Below are 20574 nucleotides of genomic sequence, written 5' to 3'. Positions count from 1 at the left end.
TGGTGCTGTCTTCTTGCTGCTTCATCCCCTTGAAAGTGACCTGATGTTTTATGCCACAGTACTGAAATCTAATTGTGGGATCCGTGGTATGCAAAGTACTTAGATAACTGCCAGCCTGCCTTTGCCATGAGCCTCCAGGATTTAAATTTCTTATTCATCGGTTCTGTACCCCGAATAAGCCTCCAGGGGTGGATCCCAGGAGCCGCGGCTCCTCCGTCGATCTCTCCCGCATCTTCCACCCCAGGGGCGGATCCCAGGAGCCACGGCTCCTCCATCGCTACCGCCATCCGATCCCTGGATCCCGCAAAGCTCCGCCGCACAAGAACCTAAACCCCTCGCACTCGTTGCTGCTGCTGCTGCTGCTGGCGGTGGTGGCGAACTAGTGATGGCAAGGGAGTGTTGTTGGGTGCTGGCTGACCCGGGCCGGGTGGACTCCGAGTTCGGGGGCGGGCTCGGGTCGAGACTCGAGAGGTGCGTGGGGTGGCGTGAGCCCGTGGTAGTGGCGTACGCGCCGCCGATCGCAGATTCGCAGCACGTCACAATTTGCAGGGGGTTTTGCTTAATTATTACCTGCAAGTAAGGAGGGTTTACGCACTCTAATGGAGCCTCGTCTCCCTATGCTAAACAGGGACCCCTTGTTTTGTATACTTGTAGTTGTGCATGTAATATCTTCGTTCTTAAGTGTGTGTATATATATATATTTACTCAAAATTTTGGTCAACAATAAATTTATTTAAGAAAATCACTTTGCACACCTGCCAAGAATTTGCAAAGCATCCAACAAGCAGAAATTTGCAAGCTTTTGTACACCTGACAGTTTGCAACAGAAATGAAGAACCAAACCAAACACATTCTAATATTTTCTAGTATAATCCTTTGTTAACTGTATGAGCACACAGCTAAGATTATCCGGAAAATACGAAAAAGCAAAAGAAAGAAGATGATCCCGACACAGTAATCTCTCTTCTCCTCTCTGTATGTATACCACATTTTCATGGTATATAGGTGAATCGTAAATACTGTGGACTCAGTCACAGCAACAAAATCCAACTCGATCAATCTGATTTCTGAACATCCTTGCCCTGACGAGTACAAGAATTTCTACAATACCAATTTCTACCAGAACGTCCTTGCTAAAATCTCAAGTACATACTATACAATACCAATTTCTAGACACTTGATTTCTCAAATATAATATCTTAAGTACAAGAATTGGCAACAAAACTGACCCATGGAGCACTCCAGCCAATTACCAAGCAAAGAAATAACATCCTGTGTGCAAGAAGATGCGGTTTCTTATCAGCAAAGCAAGGCTCGGCTGCGCGCTGGAACTTCACAGCGAACGCGGGAGGGGGGAGGAGACAGCAGCGAACTTCACAGCCCCAAGATCTACAGAACGATAGGTGAGCACAAACCCTAGCGGAGAGCAGGGAGATGCAAGAAGAGGAGGACCAACCTGCGGAGCGCGGAGGTGCTGGCGTCGGGCGTGGTGGGATACAAGGCGACGAGGACGGAGCGGAGGCGACGGCGGAGGAGGGTAGCGGCAGGTTGGCGGCAGTGGCGGTCAGAAGTCGTGGGATGATAGACGGGGATGGGGTGGCCCCGTCCCCGTCTCTCGTCTCGTGACTTCTCCTCCTCGCGACTTCTGACCGCCGCCACTACTTCCGTCCTCGTTGCCTTGTATCCCACCACGCTCGGCGCCAGCACCTCCGCGCTCCACAGGTTGGTACTCCTCTTCTTGCATCTCCTGCTCTCCGCTAGAGTTTGCGCTCACCTATCCTTCCGTAGATCTTGGGGGTGGTGAAGTTCGCTGCTGTGTCCTACCCCCTCCCGTGTTCGCTATGAAGTTCCGGCGCAGGCTCACACCACCACAACAGACTGTGCAACGAGCCTTCCTTTGCTAGTAAGAAACAGGGGCGGACCCACTGTTGTGCCCGGGTATTCCGAGGCATACCCAACATTTTTGGAAAATTTTTTAGTAGTTTTCATAGGTATATATATATATATATGTATAATATAGTTTAGGTGTTAAAATTGATATTCACAGCTATTTTGGACTCCAATTCACGTCCAAACCAAACCGGCCCGCAGGCCACCCCGGCCAGCCAGCCCATCGGCCCATCTAGCCACTGATCTCCCCCACCACCGCACTCCACCGGTCACCCCATGTCCCGAGCTCCTGTCTCCTGAGCTACCGTTACCGCCGCCAGGCACAGCCGCACGACGGGGCACGGCGCACGCCCGCCTGGCCAGACGCCGCTCCACCCCCGCGGGCCGCGGCTCCCCCGCTCCCGTGCTCCGGCGCGGCGTCGCCCCGTCTGCCGCGCCGCCCCGCGCCCCCCGGCCCCCGCGGCGAGATCCCGGCCGTCCGCCGCCTCCAGACCCCTCGTCCCTCCACGGCTCCACCCGGGCGGCGCGCCGGTGCCGGCGCACAGACCGCCGCGGCGCCGCCCCGCCAGGCGCCCGCCCCCCCTCCCCTCCCCGGCTCCCCCCCCCCCCCCCCCCCCCCAGCACTGCCTGCTGCCCCCGGCCGGCCGGCCCCCCACCGCGACTCCGCGAGGTAATCAAAATCGACTGCTCATTGCTCAATCTGACAATCTGTGTACATTGACTGCTCAATGTATCAAAATTGCTACTGGATGCATTTCAATCTCACACAGTTGACATGAAGAAGTCAAAAATGACATTTGGTTTAGACAAATAAGCACAACAAACATGATCTTGTGTACAGACTTCTCAAATTTGTGCTAGTGTTACATGCTGCTGCTGTTGGCGGTGGTGGTGAATTGATGATGGCAAGGGAGCGTTGTTGGGTGTTGGCTGACCCGGGCTGGGTGGACTCCGAGTCCGGGGGCGGGCTCGGGTCGAGACTCGTGAGGTGCGTGGGGTGGCGTGAGCCCATGGCAGTGGCGTGCGCGCCGCCGATGGCAGATTACCAGCACATCACAATTTGTAGGGGGTTTTGCTTAATTATTACCTGCATGTAAGGAGGGTTTACACACTCTAATGGAGCCTCGTCTCCCTATGCTAAACAGGGACCCCTTGTTTTGTATACTTGCAGCTGTGGATGTAATATCTTCGTTGTTAAAAAAATATATATTTTTATTCAAAATTTTGATCAACGATAAATTTATTTAATCAATCACTTTGCACACATGCCAGGAATTTGCAAAGCGGGATCCAGGGATCGGATGGCGGCGGTGGCGGAGGAGCCGCAGCTCCTGGGATCCGCCCCTGGGGTGGAAGACGCGGGAGAGATCGACGGCGTGGTGGGGGAGCAAGGGCGGCCGCAAGGCGACGGCGACGACGAGATCCTGCGATTCATGGACTCAGTGGATGGTTACCTCTTCCTCATGGACTCCCTCTACTTCGCTCTTCGTCAGGTTTTGTCTCTACCAGCCAGTACTGTTGTGTAGTCCATCCTTGCATAATCTACCGGGCACCTTTGATTCAGCGGAACACCTTGACTCCACCGCACTACTTACTAATCGGTTGGTTTAACCAGAAAGGAAGTCCGTTGCTTGATTAATTTGAACAATGTTGCCTAACTCTTTCAGCAGAACAATGTTTATGGCCCAATTCTAGAGCAAACACTCATGATATTGTAGATGAATATTGCCAAATCCTTTAGTAGAACATTAGCAATAGTTTAATGATGTTTAAGGAAGACCATTATAACTTCAGTGGTGGTAACTTGAGATAGGATTCAGAGCCTATCAAAACTTTGTAAATGGTGTGAATTTGGAATTTGGAGTGCTCTATACTTTTCTTTTCGCTGTATTTTGTAGTCTGTCCTTAATTGTAGCGCCCTGACACTAATCTAGATCCAGACACTTGCATTTTTATCAACAACCTTCAAAAGCTAGTCCCTTCAGTAGCTATTCAACATGCAGTGACCATGTGATGCCCCTTCATACTGTCAATTTTTGACTTATAGATTGAGATGCAGTGAAGTCATCATTTCCTGTTTCAGTACTGATAGCATGAAAGTAAACATGAATATTTTTTTTCCCTAGGGGTGGCTCGATCTGGCAAGTGCTCGCCATTCTATGGGCCCATCACGTGTTTCAAGTACACTGTTTGATCATAAAGAACAGTCTGCTGCCACTAAGCTGCAAGTTGTTGATCATGCTGGCCTGAAACCATCAGGTGAATTACTTCTCTACTACTTGAGTTAACAAATGTTATCTATCTATCAGCATTGAAGAACCACTATTAGAATTTAGAAATACATTTGTTTTCTCTTGAATCTGTTTCCCTTTGTTCCTGGTTTGTTTTATTGAAGTCTACTGTAGATAAAGCTACAAGGAACATCGACACACAAATTGCAAGCTGTATGCAACTGTTGTTAACTCATAATTAGTAAATATCCCTCAAGTTCAATTGGTCAGAGCACTACCCTGTCAAGGCGGAAGCTGCGGGTTCGAGCACCGTCAGTCCCGAACTAGGGTTCAATGAATGGACAAATTCATCTTTCCCCTTTTTAATGGAATTTTTTGATGAGGGGGGGGGGGGGGGGGGGGGGGCAGGGGGCAACATCAAATATCAATGGGGTACCCTTCACTTTTTTTATTTCGCATTTCTCAGTAAAAAGAGAGCTGTATTGGATTTATTTTTTCCCCACTACTTCTGGTTGATAAGGAAAGGCTATCATACGTGGATTGGTATAATTTAGGAAATCATATTTCAGAGTCAAAACCACACTTTGCCTTATCGAAGTGGTGTTTGAAAGAAGAATGTCATTCCACCTATGATGTCGGTGAGCAAGCTAGTACTGAGCCAAAGTTGAGGCATCGAGGATCAGCTACTACCCCAGGTATTAGAATGTGCCATATTTCTGCTCCCTGTTAAGTAGCAAATGTGCTGATTAAATCTATTTGCTTGACTCAACCTCTTGTCAAGAAGATGGAAACCCTGAAAGTGATGCAACCACAGCAGATTCGGCTACTGATGCTGGCACTAGCAATCATGTAAGTTCTGTATAGATGTCTATTTCTTAAAACTTGAGGCTAGAATAACAGATAGTGAAACATTGCTTTTAGAGGCAACAAAAAGATACATTGCTAGTAATGTTCAGTGCCAACAACAAAAGTTTATCTTTGCTTGATTCAAGATATGCCATCGGTATGACTTAATGCTACAGTAATAATATACTGCAGTAAACTCAATACCTTCATTTAGGTTTCTATCTGCAGCTGAGGTATCAGAAAGCTGCATTTTGGGATAGTGAATAAGGAAGCTGTACTATACTTCCTGTACTTCCACATTTATTGATACTCTTTTTGGCCATTTTGTACCTTAGGTTCAAAGAGCGAGATCAAAAGCATTGTCAGTCTTTGGAGCACTGGTGTCTCCAAAACTACGAACAGCCCAAATTTCATTTGAGACAGGTTTGATTTTTATTACAGAAGCTTGTCCAGTCTCATATACGTTTTGATCTAACTGTACATTTATTTTGGTGCAGCCCTTGAATTGATTGTAGAGCTAGCAAATTCAAGGTCGAATATGCTAGCAAGTTTCTCCCAGTTAAAAGAGTGAAGCTTGGCTTTTGTTTTGAGGTTTTGTATACCAGACATCTATTCAATACTCATGGGATTGGGGCAACTGTAAACTCAGTCTGGAATCCAGTATATTTTCAAGGAAGCATGAATATTTGTTGTGTAGCTCATTAGCGGTAACCTAGATAAACATTGTGGTCCGCGTGTCCATATCTTGCTTTTGTGAAGCTCATTAGCTGTAACGCAAGACAAACAGTGTGGACCGCGCTTCCTCTTGCTCCTAAGTACCCTTGGATTATTTGCTCACTTTCCCAACATCACGCCATAATTCCTGCCTCTCCCATTTGCTGGTGATAATGTAGTCTCCACTTTAGAGGCAACGGGCCAAGTAGGACGGAGAAAAGACAGTGCCACCTGGCACAGTTGCGCCTGCTCTCCATGGAGAAGGTGGATTACTTGCTGCATAAAAGAACGAGCAGAAGAATGAGATGAGTACAAGAGAAATCAATTTCCTCAAATTATTGGTCCACAGCCCAGCAAAATTCGTTGCTTGGACTTGGAACCAGGATCACTCGTCTCTTCATTCTTCAATCAAACACTGAACTTACATATCCTGTTCCGTTCATACAAGATGGTTCCACCGCATTCCATCAACCTACACTCAACCAAACACACCCTGACAGCCCCATCCTTGTATCACCTATATCAGAATGTGTGCTAGTTACATCAACTAAAAAGAGCCCGCTCAAACATCTCTCCACCAGTGGCCACAGTGCCACCAGTAGATACCAGTGAACCAGTTCACATCTTTTCACTAACCTGATTGGTAACTCTAGACTTAGAATAAAGAATGAGCATACAAACTGTACGTTGAAATGTTTAAATGGCACAACAGTCATAGGATGTGCATGTTTGGATTGCGAAGAGTGAGGATGGGACACAGCATGGCACCTTCATAGCTCATACAATGTCCTTCCATCAGAACTGTAGTTTTTGTAGGGAAACACGGTCCTGGATGTTTAACCATGCAAGTTTACTAGGATCATGCTATCAATTAACGGGATTCATCAATTGCACTGTCAACCACTTGATACCTTGATCTCACATTCTGCATCAATTCAATTGTAATTTAGTTGTCTGGTCTTGAGGAGCTTGTGACACAATGTGGTATGATAAAAGCAGAAATCATTTTTACTCATCAGAAAAAATGTATAGGATGTTAGAAACCTCGAGAAGTGTGACATAGTAAAAGTCTTCCATGTGCTGCATAAGGGCCGAACCATCCCTGATTGAGCGGAGTAAATTTATTTCTGTTTGCAGTAGTTTCTCCACACGTTGCTTCTCTCCTTTCATCTGCAGTGAATTATAAGCCCATTTAGTGAAAACAATGTGTGCAATAACATTCTAGTAAAAGACAGAGGCAAGACACTCACAAATTCAGTAACAAGAACATCCGGTGTGTACTCCCCTATCACATCACCTTGGTCTTCGTCATATAATATTCCATTGTTTACCTGTGTCACATACAAATACAGTTCGATGATTTAGGTGAGAACTGGGGGATCTGAAATTCTGAATAAAAATGGATACCTTATCATCAACATTATTAGAACACATTTGTATTGAGATACGATAGAAAAATTACATTACCGGTTCATCTTTGGAATCTCCAAATTTGAGATAAACTGGTGCTTCCACATGGCAATAGCCCATAAGACGTGGTACTGTTGGAATAATATCTCAGTGATTGACAATTCTCCAGCTGTCCTTTACTTTCTGCAAAATAACTCAAAAAATATTTTAAATATATAGTGGTTGCTTTTGATTTTCTAGTTCATAGATCATTGCAGTTCAATTACGATAAACAGTCTTGGAGTTACAACTTAACCCATAATGATATATACACGGATTCCAGCATGCAGGCTTCATCAATGGAAACACCAAATTACACATAAGATTTACTGTCAACTAGATGTGATTTTGGAATTTGGTTTGGCACGGGTGTAGGCATATCTTATCTAGGAGCTGAATACCACCATACTGCATAAGGGTAAGAAAATTTTATTAGCATGTTTTCCATTACCAAACGAAAGGGTCAGATTATTCCTGGTTCCTTTTTTTTTTACGTTTTTTTCTATATCTTATCTTCTCTCTCCTTCCAGACAAAGGATTGTCAGCATTTTGTATGTCTTCTTTAATAATATTTCTATGCAGCTTCCCAAACGCTTGATATTACAATATTTCAAATTAAAAATAGATAGATACTTGATATTCATATTCAATATGAACTTCCCCAATATTTTTTGTCCAATATATCAAGGACAGAAAGCAGATAAAAAAAATTATGCCAATACATGAAAATATTAAGTTGCTCAAAATTGGCATTCATTTCTACAACTCCACAATGAAATGACTTGTATGTGCAGAATATATGTACACAAGAATATTATCATTCTCAGTTGCACTTTATCAAGTATTCTATTTCTAAATTAAAGTTAGTAAATGGTCCTGAAATTACCGCATTGTAGACTTCTGCGAATCTTCTATTTCCCACTCTAGGGGAGCCAAAGTTGTACATTGTCACAAATATGACACCATTCCTATACAACGTGACATGAAAAACATGAAAAATATCAACACATTACTATTGGAAAAACGTGTAGGAAAATATTAGAAAACCATAATAGAAAATTGTTGAGAGTTGCCAACTGCAGGAGAAGAGTTATACATACATAAATTATTGGTGAGCTATGTTGACTGTTTTATAACACAATCATATACAGAAATAAGTTAAACATTAATTACCTTCTTTAAAATGAATGAAGCACCAGTGTAACAGACCATTTATTAGAATGTCAGTATCCTGACACTCTTTTCTTCATTATGAAGGCAAACACTATCTAGAGGCAGGGCAGCTAAAAAGGAGCCATCCAAGTTCATCTGATCTTGTTTAGGTTTACTGCGTGTTAAATGCTTGAACTTTACCTCTTTCCACATACCATGGATCAAATGATGGCATAAGCTGTCTGTGAAATGACAAGATTGCGGATTTAGATGAAGACAAAATTCTACTTACTTGGCCATTTGACTTTATGAAAGTTCAAGAGCAAGAAGGGTTGCTAGTGCTCCACCTAAACTGTGTCCAGTTACATATACATGCCACCTAGGTATATTTTCTGCATCTTCTTCATCCCTGCAGTGGAATAATTAATGAGATATTTTGTGAATGAAGTTTGAGATAGATAGTTAATGACCCTTTATATTCACTAAACGCAGAAGCATCCGAATTTTAAATCCAAGGGTTGCTTTTTCAGCAATAATATTGTGAGATACTGAGATATATAGCCAAAATCCCTTGTGCAACGAGGACATGCTATGGAAGGTTAAAATGAATTTTCCCGCTTCATTTTCCAATGCAAATACTTACTGGTATCCTACTGCAAATTTGATGAGCGCCATGATCCTATTCGTAACAAAGTCATATGCACCTAAGAATCCACTGTGAACCTAATACATGGTATGAAATCATGTCAGTTAGCATATTATGTGAACAATCACATAATAAAGAGAAGAGAGTAGACGACTAACTTGAACTTGTTTGAAGTCACCACCCAGCCTTTCAGGGTTTAGTCTGCAATCAGGTTGAAATCATGTTGTGCCAATGGAACATACAATTTAAAAGGGGTTCTTAAGTGCTACCCAGCAGGTACCAGCATTAAGTCAGTTCTCAAATCCTTCCACTTTGACTAGGTAGGTATGTAGAAACAATGCAAGGAAAAGTGAATAAGATGGGATACATTACAAATATCAAGTTAATATTCTATTAAGTATTAACAGATCTCAAATAAGGTTTTCATGTTAATGCATACTTGTTCAGTTCCTCGAAAGGCAACAACTAGCCTTCTTCGTGAAGAATCGCGCCAAATGGCAACCTGAATACATTTGTTGATATAATCTACCAGTGCGAGTATATGGAGACAGCAAACTCATTGATATCACAACAATAACTCACTTGTGTGTCTGTCGAAACGTTGTCAAGAAAACATATCTTTTTAAAATCTGATTTGATAAAACTATTACACCCAAGTGAGGTGGCAAGCATAGCCCATGCCTCCATGGCAGTCTCTGCACTTGCAAACAGATGCCGCATATCCTCTGCTTTCTGTGCATCAACAGATAGTTTGGTAGATGCAACAGTATTATCCTTATCAATAGAGTCTTCAGCTGCAGCAACTTCTTGTTCTATGATCATATCATCTTTTTTATTTGTCTCATTTTTTGTTACTGACTTGTTGTCATGTGGTGAGAGGTTTTTCGAAAGTATCATTAGAGCACCTAGTATATTCTCTGTTTGAGACAATACATCCCGAGATACTTTATTGATGTCCACAAAGGAAGACTGATCCTCCTCTTTGGTTGTCAATGCACCATTTTCATTGTCAACACCAACTGAATCTTCAGGAGTTGTTTCACTGCCATCACTTGTTGAAGTATCTGTCGTCGCCAGTCCAGATTCTAAATATTTCTGTTCAGAAATTTCGCGTGATTTCAGACCAAGTGAACTTAATAGGTCAAATCCATCCAATTTCTTGACCTCAGGAAGAGAAAATCCAAAGTTATGTAGAACATTTTGATTGAGCACGTTATTCAAAGCTCTCCAGTATTCATCTGACGATATATCTCCTTCACTGTTAACAGCTGCAGCAGGAGATTGAGCGTCACAGTGAGAATCTAAGCTATCTCCAGAATCAATCTTCTGCTGTTGAAGGTTGTTTGATTCAACTGCGTTATCCCGGGGTTCTTCAACACTTTCAGAGACCTCACCTCCACTTTCCAAAGATGATGGTTTTGGAAGGTAGGTGTAAGTGAAAGAACTTAGTTGCCCGAATGCAGACTGTACAAACTGACTTGCATTTACACTTGCAGATCCAAGGACCGTTCTAAGAGCAGATCCCAGGCTACTCTTCACAAGAAAGTCAGACACAAAGGGTATCCTCCACCATTGTTTTTCTCGCGCTCAATATCATCATAACTCTTGTATTTGACATGAAGTGTTATACAAGGAACTTAGATCACCAATTAGAATGAAACAAAACATCACAAATCTTCAACAAAATTGAACAAGGCCTGCTAGTGCATTGCCTTTGTAAACTTTTGAAATAGGAGCCAAGTTTACCAGAATACAGAATCTGTGTGGGGGCACGTGCCCCCACTAGGCCCTCTTTTGGTCCGCTTCTGGCAACAATGGATGGTACATACAATTTATGGATTACCAATGTGGCTTTATAATATCAAATGCTGTTATGTATGACTAAAATTACTGCATGCTAGATCGTGTCGAAAAGGCTTTCCTAGATAATTGTGAAAATTTGTTCTACTGGTGTTGCTTTTATAAGAACATATAGATGGAAGTATTATAAGAAGAAAAAGATAAGTAAGGATTTTGCTGCTTCTTCCCCCATCTGAGAGGCAAGGTGCACATTTGTGCTCAATGACCAAAAAAAAATGCAAGTATCTTACCTCTATCTCAATAGTTCCACCACCACCAAGGCCTTCTAATTCAACAGTAACATTATGACTATTTCCTACAAAGGAACAAGGGCACTATAAGGTTTCCACAAAGAGCAAGATGAAAAAATGTGTTCATATTAAATATTCATGGAGAAAACCTGACTGCACACGGAGCAATTTTTCACAAGTACTTGCAATGAAAATTGAAGTAAGAGACAAAAATGCAACCGACCTACAGATTATGCTTTCAGTTTGACCAAATTGGCATAATTGGTCATAGATTTACCAGTTTTTTTTAAAAAAACTAAGTTGCATTTTGGTATATGTTGACTTTTCTTAGGAAATATTGCTATACCATTGAAAAGCAACAAGACATTGTTTAACTTATTACTGCTTATGAATATTAGCAAATAGTCTTAGCTATACTAATCCCTGTATGATTTTTTAACAGGATGCACAGTGCAGATCAGAAAGATTACACAGTTGAGAAACATGTGGTTGTGGAGTTTGACGATTATTAGGAAAAACAACAGTGGCTGTTAGATAGTATCAGAACTCCCAGTGCGCATGATAAGTTGCATCTTTGAGATTCACGAACTGGTGGAATTGGCAAGTTTGTCCACATTTGGACTGAATTAAGCCTATTGTAAATCACTAATTTGTTCTTTGATGTAACACCACAATCATAAATAATACATGCAACCTGTTTATTTTCTCAAATTTCTCCATAAGAGCAAGCGGAATTTATCAGCTCCCTATCATGTCTGGTCAATTCCATCCTGTTTCACGATTGATTTTAGCCAAGATTCTGTACAGAGCAGTCCTACTGAGAACAAGAAGGAAACAGCACCCATGATCTATTGGGAATCGGCTAAAAAGATCTTTGTTATAATGCAGGAAATACCAGCGGGAAGAGATTGAGATTTTGTTGTTAATACAGAGAATTACAATCCAGCATTTCCCATGCATTTGTGTGGGGTAACAAGGTTCGCGTCCCAAGCTGCAACCTATTCTGGAATATGGTACAGCATGCGAAAAGGCACAAAATCATTCATGGCAGCACCAAGATATAACACAGTAAGTGATTAAAACAAAAAATAAAGGTGCACAAAATCATATGGTGGATTACTATCAGTTCCTATAGTGAAATGCAAGTTTTGTTATCCACTTCGTTTGAGTCAATAAAAACAATCTTCACCATGAATTCTGGAATTCTGAAAACCATAGGCATGCTTTCAGTATGTTGGATATTTGATGTAAATGTTGCTGATTCATCTTAAGTTTCAGGGGAGTTGATGTATCCAACATTCAACGCGATTTATATGACCTGGACCAAGCCCAACATCACTACAAGCCTATGGGACCAAGACAGTCGACAGATTAATGGGATCAAGGATTAATGGTTAACAAGAGTACAAAACACACGAGTAAAATGATTGGACCAAAATGGGCCAGAATGGGGACCATGAAATTATATAACTTCTTGATACCTGAAGCAGATTTTCTCGAGATTTCCTAATGTTAAATGTGAACTTTCATTCCACGTTGGCTCCTTCGTCCTACAATGATCAATCACTGAAATCACACTCTGCAGCAATAATGCAAACAACTAGAAATTTCAAGTTTTCTCAAGGAAATTACCCACTAGCTGAGTACTCCCAGATGAAATAAAAAGGGTTCGATATATATAGCATAAACTATCTTAATTTGCATACAGAGAGCCGACAGGAAGTTCTTGTTTTATAGTAGCACTCCCAGCCCCAGCATACAAGAATTGGTACAAGTAATTCACGCCCATTTAATGCTGCTTCTTGCAGTTTGGCCATTCAGTTGTAGAATTACATAAGGATCACTTGTACCCTGTGAAGGAATTAGGAGAATGGAATTGTTAAGAGTCGAAGAAGAGGACTTCAAGTAACAGTTGCAGAAAATGTAAAACGTAGTGCTACTCCATTCAAAGAAACAAGGCACTTTTCATGAATAAATGCAGCAAATGAGAAAATAGCATCCATATGTTCGAGAAACAAAGAGCAACGATAAGGCAAATGATGATTGATGAGTATTCAGCAGCATAAGCTATTAGGCATCACCGTACCCATGGGTCCATTGCAGGCGGATTTATGCCTTTCTTCAGTTTGACAACTAGTTGTCCATCATATACTTCACGGAGAAACACGCTGCAATAGTTGCAGCATCATTCAGAACATTTCCGGTGACAGCAACGGCACATTCAGAAATGAGAAATCTCAGTCCTATTGATTAACACAATAGCAACAAGTCCACAACTAATAGTTGAAGCTCTATAAGGAAGGCTAAACCCACAACTCACTCGGATAGGAACGCTGTCTGACAGTCCGCCGCATCGGTCTCGCACCAGCTCACATCTACCTGCCAAACATGACGACCAATCTTGTACTGGTAGAAAATTCGTCTTTAGTCCCAGTTGGTAGGGGTCAAATCTCCCAAAAATCCATCCGGGATAAAGTAATCGAGACGAAAGGGGGAGGTCTTTTGTCCCGGGTGTCCCGGTTGGTGGGACTAAAAAATTTCAAAAAAAAATTAAAAAACCATGCACGCTCGCCGGCCGCCACCCGCGCGCCGCCCCGATGCCGCTCCGCCCCAGCCTCCGCTCCAACCTCCACCCCGGCCCCGACCTTCGTGCCGCTCTGCCGCTTCTAGCCCGCACCACCGCTCTGAGCCCCACCCCACTCCGAGCTCCGCCCCGTCGTCGCTCCGAGCTCCACCCCGCGCCGCCGCTCCGAGCCCCGCCCCGCACCACTCCGAGCTCCGCCGCGCCGCCGCTCCGAACTCCGCACCCCGCCACCGCTCCGAGCTCCACCCCGTCGCCACTCCCTCTGCGCCCTCCGCGCCCTCAATCTGCTCCGCCCACCGGCTCCGCTCCACCCGTGACCGCCACCGCCGCCCGATCCGCTCTGCCCACGCGCCACCGCCCGCCTCGCCCCACTGCCGTCTGCTCCTCACTGTTAGTGAGGGGCTAGCAGAGGGTTAAGGGGAGGGGAGCAGAGAGGGAGGGGGTGGCCACCCGCGCTGGCAGAGGGAGGAGGAGGAGGAAGGAGATGAACAGCTAGCTGCTAAGGACTTAGCGCGTGGAAGAGAAAGGACACTGGCGGCACGAGCACCTTCCAACCGGGATAAAAAGGGGCTTTTCTCCTGGTTGGAATTCCCAATCGGGACAAAAGGGGGCAGCGTTGGTGGGATATTTTGGAGCTGTTACAACCGGAACTAAAGGGGGGCTTTAGTCCCGGTTGGTATTTACAACTGGAACTAAATCTCTCCCCTTGCGGTGGCTTTCGGGGGCACATTTTTGACCCAGGACTAAAGCTACTTTTGTCACGGGCCAAATATTAACCTGCACAAAAGGGGGTGGATGGAAGGTGAGTTCTCTGCTAGTGGTGCCACGTAAGCTAATCCATGCCACTTGCCTGCACCAGCTTGACGGGCTAGTGTGGACTGTGCGGTTCGTGGATAGGGGAACAAGGGGCTCACCGGCAGGCTGGTGTAGGCTTCGAATGCGAACCCGGCGAGCACGACGGCGAGGTTGAGGTCAAACGGCAGCCAGCGCAGGCCGTCCTCCTCCGCTACCAACCCCTCCCTAACGCTGCCGGAATCGGGCTACAAGGCGGACAACTGGCCTCCGATGCACCTAGCCCTCAGGGCCACCCATCTTCTCCGCCTCCCCCTCCTAGCACTCCAGCACCGCCAAACCACCACCCTGCAGCCCGCTAGCGAGCGCGCGGGGAGGAAGGAGGCCATCGAGCGTGCCAGCGTGATGTGGCACGCGCTTGCAGGAGCGCTGGTTGATGCCATTAGGGGGTCGGCGATTGCCATCGTTTTGCCTAGGTTCACTTCGCCGTCGGCCATCGCTTCCAGTCGTGCGAAAGGAAGAAGCGAGGAGGCGCTTCTAGTGGAGCGCTAGTCTGTTTGAGTGGTGGGGGGAGATGGAAGGCACGCCAAGTTTGCGATGAAATGCTCAGTGCTCGGTGTCTGCTAGTTGACCACATTTGAAGCATTTGTTCAGCAACAAGGCGAATGCTAAGTTGATGCGATGGCACAAAGAAGAATGTAAGTAAGATGAGATGTTGAGACACTCCACGGATGGGGCCCAGTGGAGTTCAATTGATAGAGCATTCCCGGACTTTGAAAATGATGCTAGGAACATAAGGTTTGGTCTAAGTACTGATGGATTCAATATATTCGGTGAGTTGAGTAGTGGTCATAGTACTTGGTCTATGACCCTATGTATGTTCAACCTTCCTCCTTGGCGGTGCATGAAGTGGAAGTTCATTATGATGCTGGTGCATATCCAAGGCCCAAAACAACCCAGCAAGGATATTGATGTGTACCTAGGACTGTTGGTTGATGAACTGTTATTGCTCTGGAAGGAAGAAGGTGTATGTGTGTGGGATGAGGATAAACAAGAGACCTTCGACCTATGAGCACTATTGTTTGTAACCATCAATGATTGGCCTGCGCTCAGTAACCTTTTAGGATAGACAAACAAGAGATATCCGGTCTGCACCCACTGCTTAGACGACACAAACATCATGTACTTGAAACACTATAGGAATGTCATGTATATAGGCCATCACCGATTCCTTCCTGCTAACCATCCATTAAGAAAGAGAGGGTTGCATTTCAAAGGGGCGCTAGAGCATCGTAGAAAACCTGCACATCGTAATGGAAAAACGTGTATTGGATATGATAACGGATGTGCACCCATGTGGAGGAAGAAGTCTATATTTTGGGAGCTACCCTATTGCGAGATCCTAGAGGTCCGCAATGCAATAGACGTGATGCACCTGATGAAAAATCTTTGCGTGAATGTGCTAGGTTTCATGGGTTGTTATGGGAACTCAAAAGATACATTGGAAGCATGACAGGACTTGAAACGTATGAAGCAACGAAATGACCTACATTCAAAAAAGAGAGATAATGGACATCACTACTTATGTCCTGCCAGTTACACTCTCAGCAAGGAAGAGAAGATAACATGTTTGAATGCATGAATAGCATCAAGGTTCCGTATGGGTACTCCTCGAATATAAATAGAATAATAAATATGAAAGAAAATAAATTCATGAATCTAAAGGCTCATGACTACCACATGTTGATGACTTAGTTGCTTCCGGTTGCATTGAGGGGTATTCTACCAGAGAATGTACGATTGGCGCTCGTAAAGCTATGCGCGTTTGCAATTTCGTAGAAGGAAATTGATCCAACAAAGCTAGTAAAGGTACAAAATGATATAGTGCAATATCTTGTCAGTTTTAAGTTGGTATTTCCACCATCCTTCTTCAATATTATGACTCACCTCCTGGTACACCTAGTCAAAAAGATTACTATTCTCGGTCCAATATTCCTGCACAACATGTGGCCTTTCGAGAGGCTCATGTCAGTCTAAAAAACTATGTTCATAATCGTGTGTGTCCAAAAGGAAGCATCGCCAAGGGATATGGAACAAAGGTTATTGAGTTTTGCGTTGATTTTATTAAATCAATTAAGTCGATTGGGGTTCCAACAACACGCCACGAGGGGAGGCTACTGGGAATGGGCACCCTTGGAAGGAAATCATGTTTGAGCAATGGCTGTAATTTGTTCCACAAAGCATACTTAATAGTTCTGCAACAATCATCCTTTGTGGATCCGTATATCGAGGAACACAAGCAGATTCTAATTTCCCAATACCCTACGAAAATTGATGCCTGGATTATACGTTATCACATGGATACTTTTCCCTCTTGGTTGCATCAACACCTTATGGCTAACTCTGCGATTCAAAGAACAACTCGCTTGGTTAGTCAGGGGACCTTCTAGCACAATTGTAAAATTCCAAGGTTACGAGATAAATGGTTATAAATTTTACATGAGAGCTCAAGACAAAAAAGCACCAATCAAAATAGTGGTATCCGTATAGATACCATAGATAGAAATGGGAGCAAGAACTCTTATTATAGTTTCATAGAGGAGATTTGGGAACTCGAATACGGACTGCTGAACATCCCTCTGTTTTGTTGCTAATGGGTAAAGCTAACTGGAGGTGGCGTAATGAAAGATTAGTATGGGATGACAATAGTGGACCTGATCAAGATTGAATACAATGATGAACCATTCATCCTTACCAATGATGTGCATCAGGTTTTCTATGTGAAGGTCATGTCTAGCAATCCCAAGAAAAATTTAGAAGAACCAGGGGAGCTAAAACGCCACATAATTCTTCCAGGTAAAAGAAAAATTGTGGAAGTCAAGGACAAAACAGACCAATCAGATGATTATTATCAGTTTGATGGCATGCCTCCGTTCGTTGTCGAAGTTGACCCAAACATCATGCTAGCCAAAGAAGAGGGCTCTGTACTTACACCGCGATCATTGACCAATGAACTTTTGTTAAGAAGAAGTTTTTTAACGTTACATTGTAATTAGTGCACTAAATGTGATGCGCCTTTATGTAATGCTCAATGGCCATCAAAACCTTTCAATTACATTGTCATGCTCTATGGTGCACATTTTTTGATCAATAAAAACAATGTTGGTACGAAACCACATGCATCAATTGCATTTTTGGGCGTTGAAATTATTTAATCGAGGAGTTTTTCGTTCAATTGGTGCATTTGAATAATTATTTTGGGAACTTAACAAACTAGTATGGAATTAATGAATGATTCAATCTTATTTGAAAAATACTTGCTAATTTAATATATTTTTGCATCTTCATAATATGTAAAGGTTTTTTTCTTCAACATCACTAGTACAAAACAACTGAAAACTTGTGTAAATTACAACTAGAAAAGAAGCAGGAAACGAAAATGGAGGCCTTTAGTCCTGGTTGATAATACCGTATTCAATTGCATTTTTGCACGTTGAAATTATTTAACTGAAGAGTTTGTTTATCAATTGATGCATTAAAATAATTATTTTAGGAACTTAACAAACTAGTATGGAATTAATGAATGATTCAATCTTGTTTGAAAAATACATGCTAATTTAATATATTTTTGCATATTCAAAATATGTAAAGGTTTTTTCCTTTAACAACACCAGTGCGAAATAACTTAAAACATGTATAAATTAAAACTAAAAAAAGCAATGGGAAACAAAAATGAGGGGGTCTTTAGTCCAGGTTGGTAATTTTCATCTCCTGCGCGTGCCCCCCCTTTAGTCCCAGGTCCAAAGCCCACCCGAGACTAAAGGGTTATTTTCCATCTCCCGAGCATTCCGCGCCCCCACCTTTAGTCCTAGATCCACCCAGGACTTAAGGCTCCCCTTTAGTCTCGGGTGGTAATACCGCTCGCTAAAGGACCTTTAGTCCTGGGTTGTATTTGGAGGGGGGGGTGTTAAAAGTTCCACCTCCTCCCCTCCCCTCCTCAGTCCTCACACTCAGCCCGATCCCGCTGGCCCGTTCGTCCCATCATCGCAAAACCATCACTACACTGGCCCGCTGCCTCGTCCCCGCTGCCTCGTCCTCGTCGCCACCGTCCCGGCCTCGTTCGCCCCGCTGCCATCCCCACCCCGTCGGTCTGCACCGCTCCCGTTCTGGTCCCGCCTCATCCACGCCGCTGTCGTCCCGACCCTGCCTTGTTTGCGCCTCCTCGGTCCGCACCGCCCATCATCCTCCAGCCTCCATCCGGCGCCACCGCTGTCCTAGCCTCACCTCGTCGGTGCCGCCACCTCGTCCGCATCGCCACGGCCCGTCGGTGCTACCTCCATTCGCGCTGCCCTGGCTCCGCCACCTCGTCCCGACCACCACACCGCCTCATCCTCGCCACCTCCGCGCCACCCCGGCACCACCAAAGACAACATCTCTAGAGATGTAGATATGGCCAGTAGAGATGTCGAGACACTTAAACCCCTTATGCATAGCACTATAGCCTAGGAAGGCACACTGAGTAGAGTGAAAAGCAAGCTTGCGAGAGTTATATGGATGCAAATTGGGCCAACAGGCACAACCATACAATCGAAGGGATGTATAATCAGGAGTCTCATGAAGAAGATGAGTGACAGGAACATCATAGTTAATGACTTTGCAGGGAAGAAGATTAATGAGGCAGGTTGAGGTTAGAAAAGCATGATCCCAATACTTTAAGGGCATAGATGCATTACCAAGAAGAGCAAGGCCTACCTCGACCATGTGCTGATGTTTTCATTAGGCCACGCCATTTTGCTGGTGAGCGTGGGGACAAGACACACGATGTGTGATGCCTATGCGCTGGAAAAAGGAATTGAGCTTCTCATATTCGACTCCCCAATCTGACTGCATGGATTTAATTTTTCGACTGAATTTTCTCTCTACGAGTTGTTGGAAATTTTGGAAAACTTGAAAGACATTAGATTTTTTTTAGTAGATAGATCCAAGTATATTTGCTGAAATCATCGATGAAGCTAACATAATAGCTATGGCGCCGAACAGAAGCAGGAGCAGGTCCCTAGACGTTAGAGAAAATCAGATCAAGAGGAAATTTAGATGTACTATTTGATATAGGATAGAAGAGCTGACGACTCTTGACCATCTGACAAGAATTACAAATAGTCTCTGAAGTTTTATCACTAGTACAAGGAAGTTTATTCAAACTAATGATTTTCTCTATATAGGAAAAGCTAGATGACCAAGCCTACTATACCAACGTGTAGATGAAGGTGTAATGACCGAAAAAACTTGTTTCCTCGGATCTTCTTGAGCTATGTGCGATCCTAAGGGATAGAGGCCTCCTCGGGATCTACCTTGTTGGATGATTTTCTTCGTTTCCTGATCCTTTATACAAAAGAAATTTGGATGAAATTCTAAGAAGGCATCATTATCTCGAGCTAATTTGTGAACAAATACTAGATTCTTGCTAGCACTAGGAACATGAAGAATATTTTTTAGAATAATATTTTTGCTAGGGGTATATAAAGTTGTATGACCAATGTTGCTAATTTTCATACCTGCTCCATTAGCCGTATGCACTTGGTCATGCCCATTGTACTTGTCATGGACGGTCATCTTCTCAAGCTCACTGGTAACATGATCTCACGCCTCGCTGCCGACATACCAGTTTGTGTCATAGCCATAGCCAGTAGTAGCCGCCCTTGTAGACTTCTGATTTTGTTGATCCTCATTGTCGTTGTGTCTATACCAGCAGCGATATGCTTCATGTCCTGTTTTCTTGCAGATCTAACATACCACCTTGACGTCGCGTCCTCCTTGCTTCAATGAGTTACTTGGGCTGGAGCTATTGTTATTGTTGCCACGGTATCATCCACCACGACCACCATTGCTACGACCATGACCATGGTTGTTATTACCTTGGCCATGGCCATAGTTGTTATTACCTTGGCCACGACCACCATAGCTGTTGCCATAGCCGCGCCCTCTACTAGCCATATTGGTTGACGACTGAAACTGGTCACCCTCTTGATACATCTCCATGCATTGATCGTATGTAATCAATTGGGAGTACAAATCACTCAAAGAAAGATCAGCCCGACCAAGCATAGAAGACACAAAGGGATTATAATCAAAATCGAGGCCATTCAAGATAAAGTGAATCATCTCATCATCATCTATGAA

The 20574-nt window shown here is 43.9% G+C and overlaps 1 protein-coding gene, 1 non-coding gene and 1 pseudogene across 5 annotated transcripts; 1 reads left to right on the top strand and 2 right to left on the bottom strand.

Annotated features, from left to right (window-relative positions):
* Positions 1-2180: 2180 nt before the first annotated feature.
* LOC117833660 (uncharacterized) lies at positions 2181-5663 on the top strand. 4 transcript variants are annotated; one of them, XM_072295740.1, is made up of 7 exons: positions 2181-2560; positions 3163-3383; positions 4017-4149; positions 4676-4816; positions 4903-4970; positions 5303-5390; positions 5465-5663. In XM_072295740.1, the coding sequence occupies exons 2-7, from the start codon at positions 3192-3194 to the stop codon at positions 5536-5538; spliced, it is 696 nt and encodes a 231-aa protein (XP_072151841.1). In that variant the 5' UTR covers positions 2181-2560; positions 3163-3191; the 3' UTR covers positions 5539-5663. The 4 variants fall into 4 exon arrangements, with proteins under 4 accessions (XP_072151841.1, XP_072151842.1, XP_034569135.1 ...); XM_072295741.1 differs by having other exon boundaries at positions 2187-2560; positions 4906-4970; XM_034713244.2 differs by having other exon boundaries at positions 2190-2560; positions 4691-4816.
* A 324-nt stretch (positions 5664-5987) lies between these two features.
* Positions 5988-20366, bottom strand: LOC117834260 (uncharacterized; annotated as a pseudogene).
* A 72-nt stretch (positions 20367-20438) lies between these two features.
* Positions 20439-20574, bottom strand: LOC117834895 (small nucleolar RNA Z247). Its single transcript, XR_004635850.1, has one exon. It is a non-coding gene; the product is annotated as a small nucleolar RNA Z247 (small nucleolar RNA).

This window comes from Setaria viridis, chromosome 8, assembly GCF_005286985.2.
Source record: "Setaria viridis chromosome 8, Setaria_viridis_v4.0, whole genome shotgun sequence".
NCBI lineage: Eukaryota > Viridiplantae > Streptophyta > Magnoliopsida > Poales > Poaceae > Setaria > Setaria viridis.
This window is presented reverse-complemented; position numbering and strand designations above follow the sequence as displayed.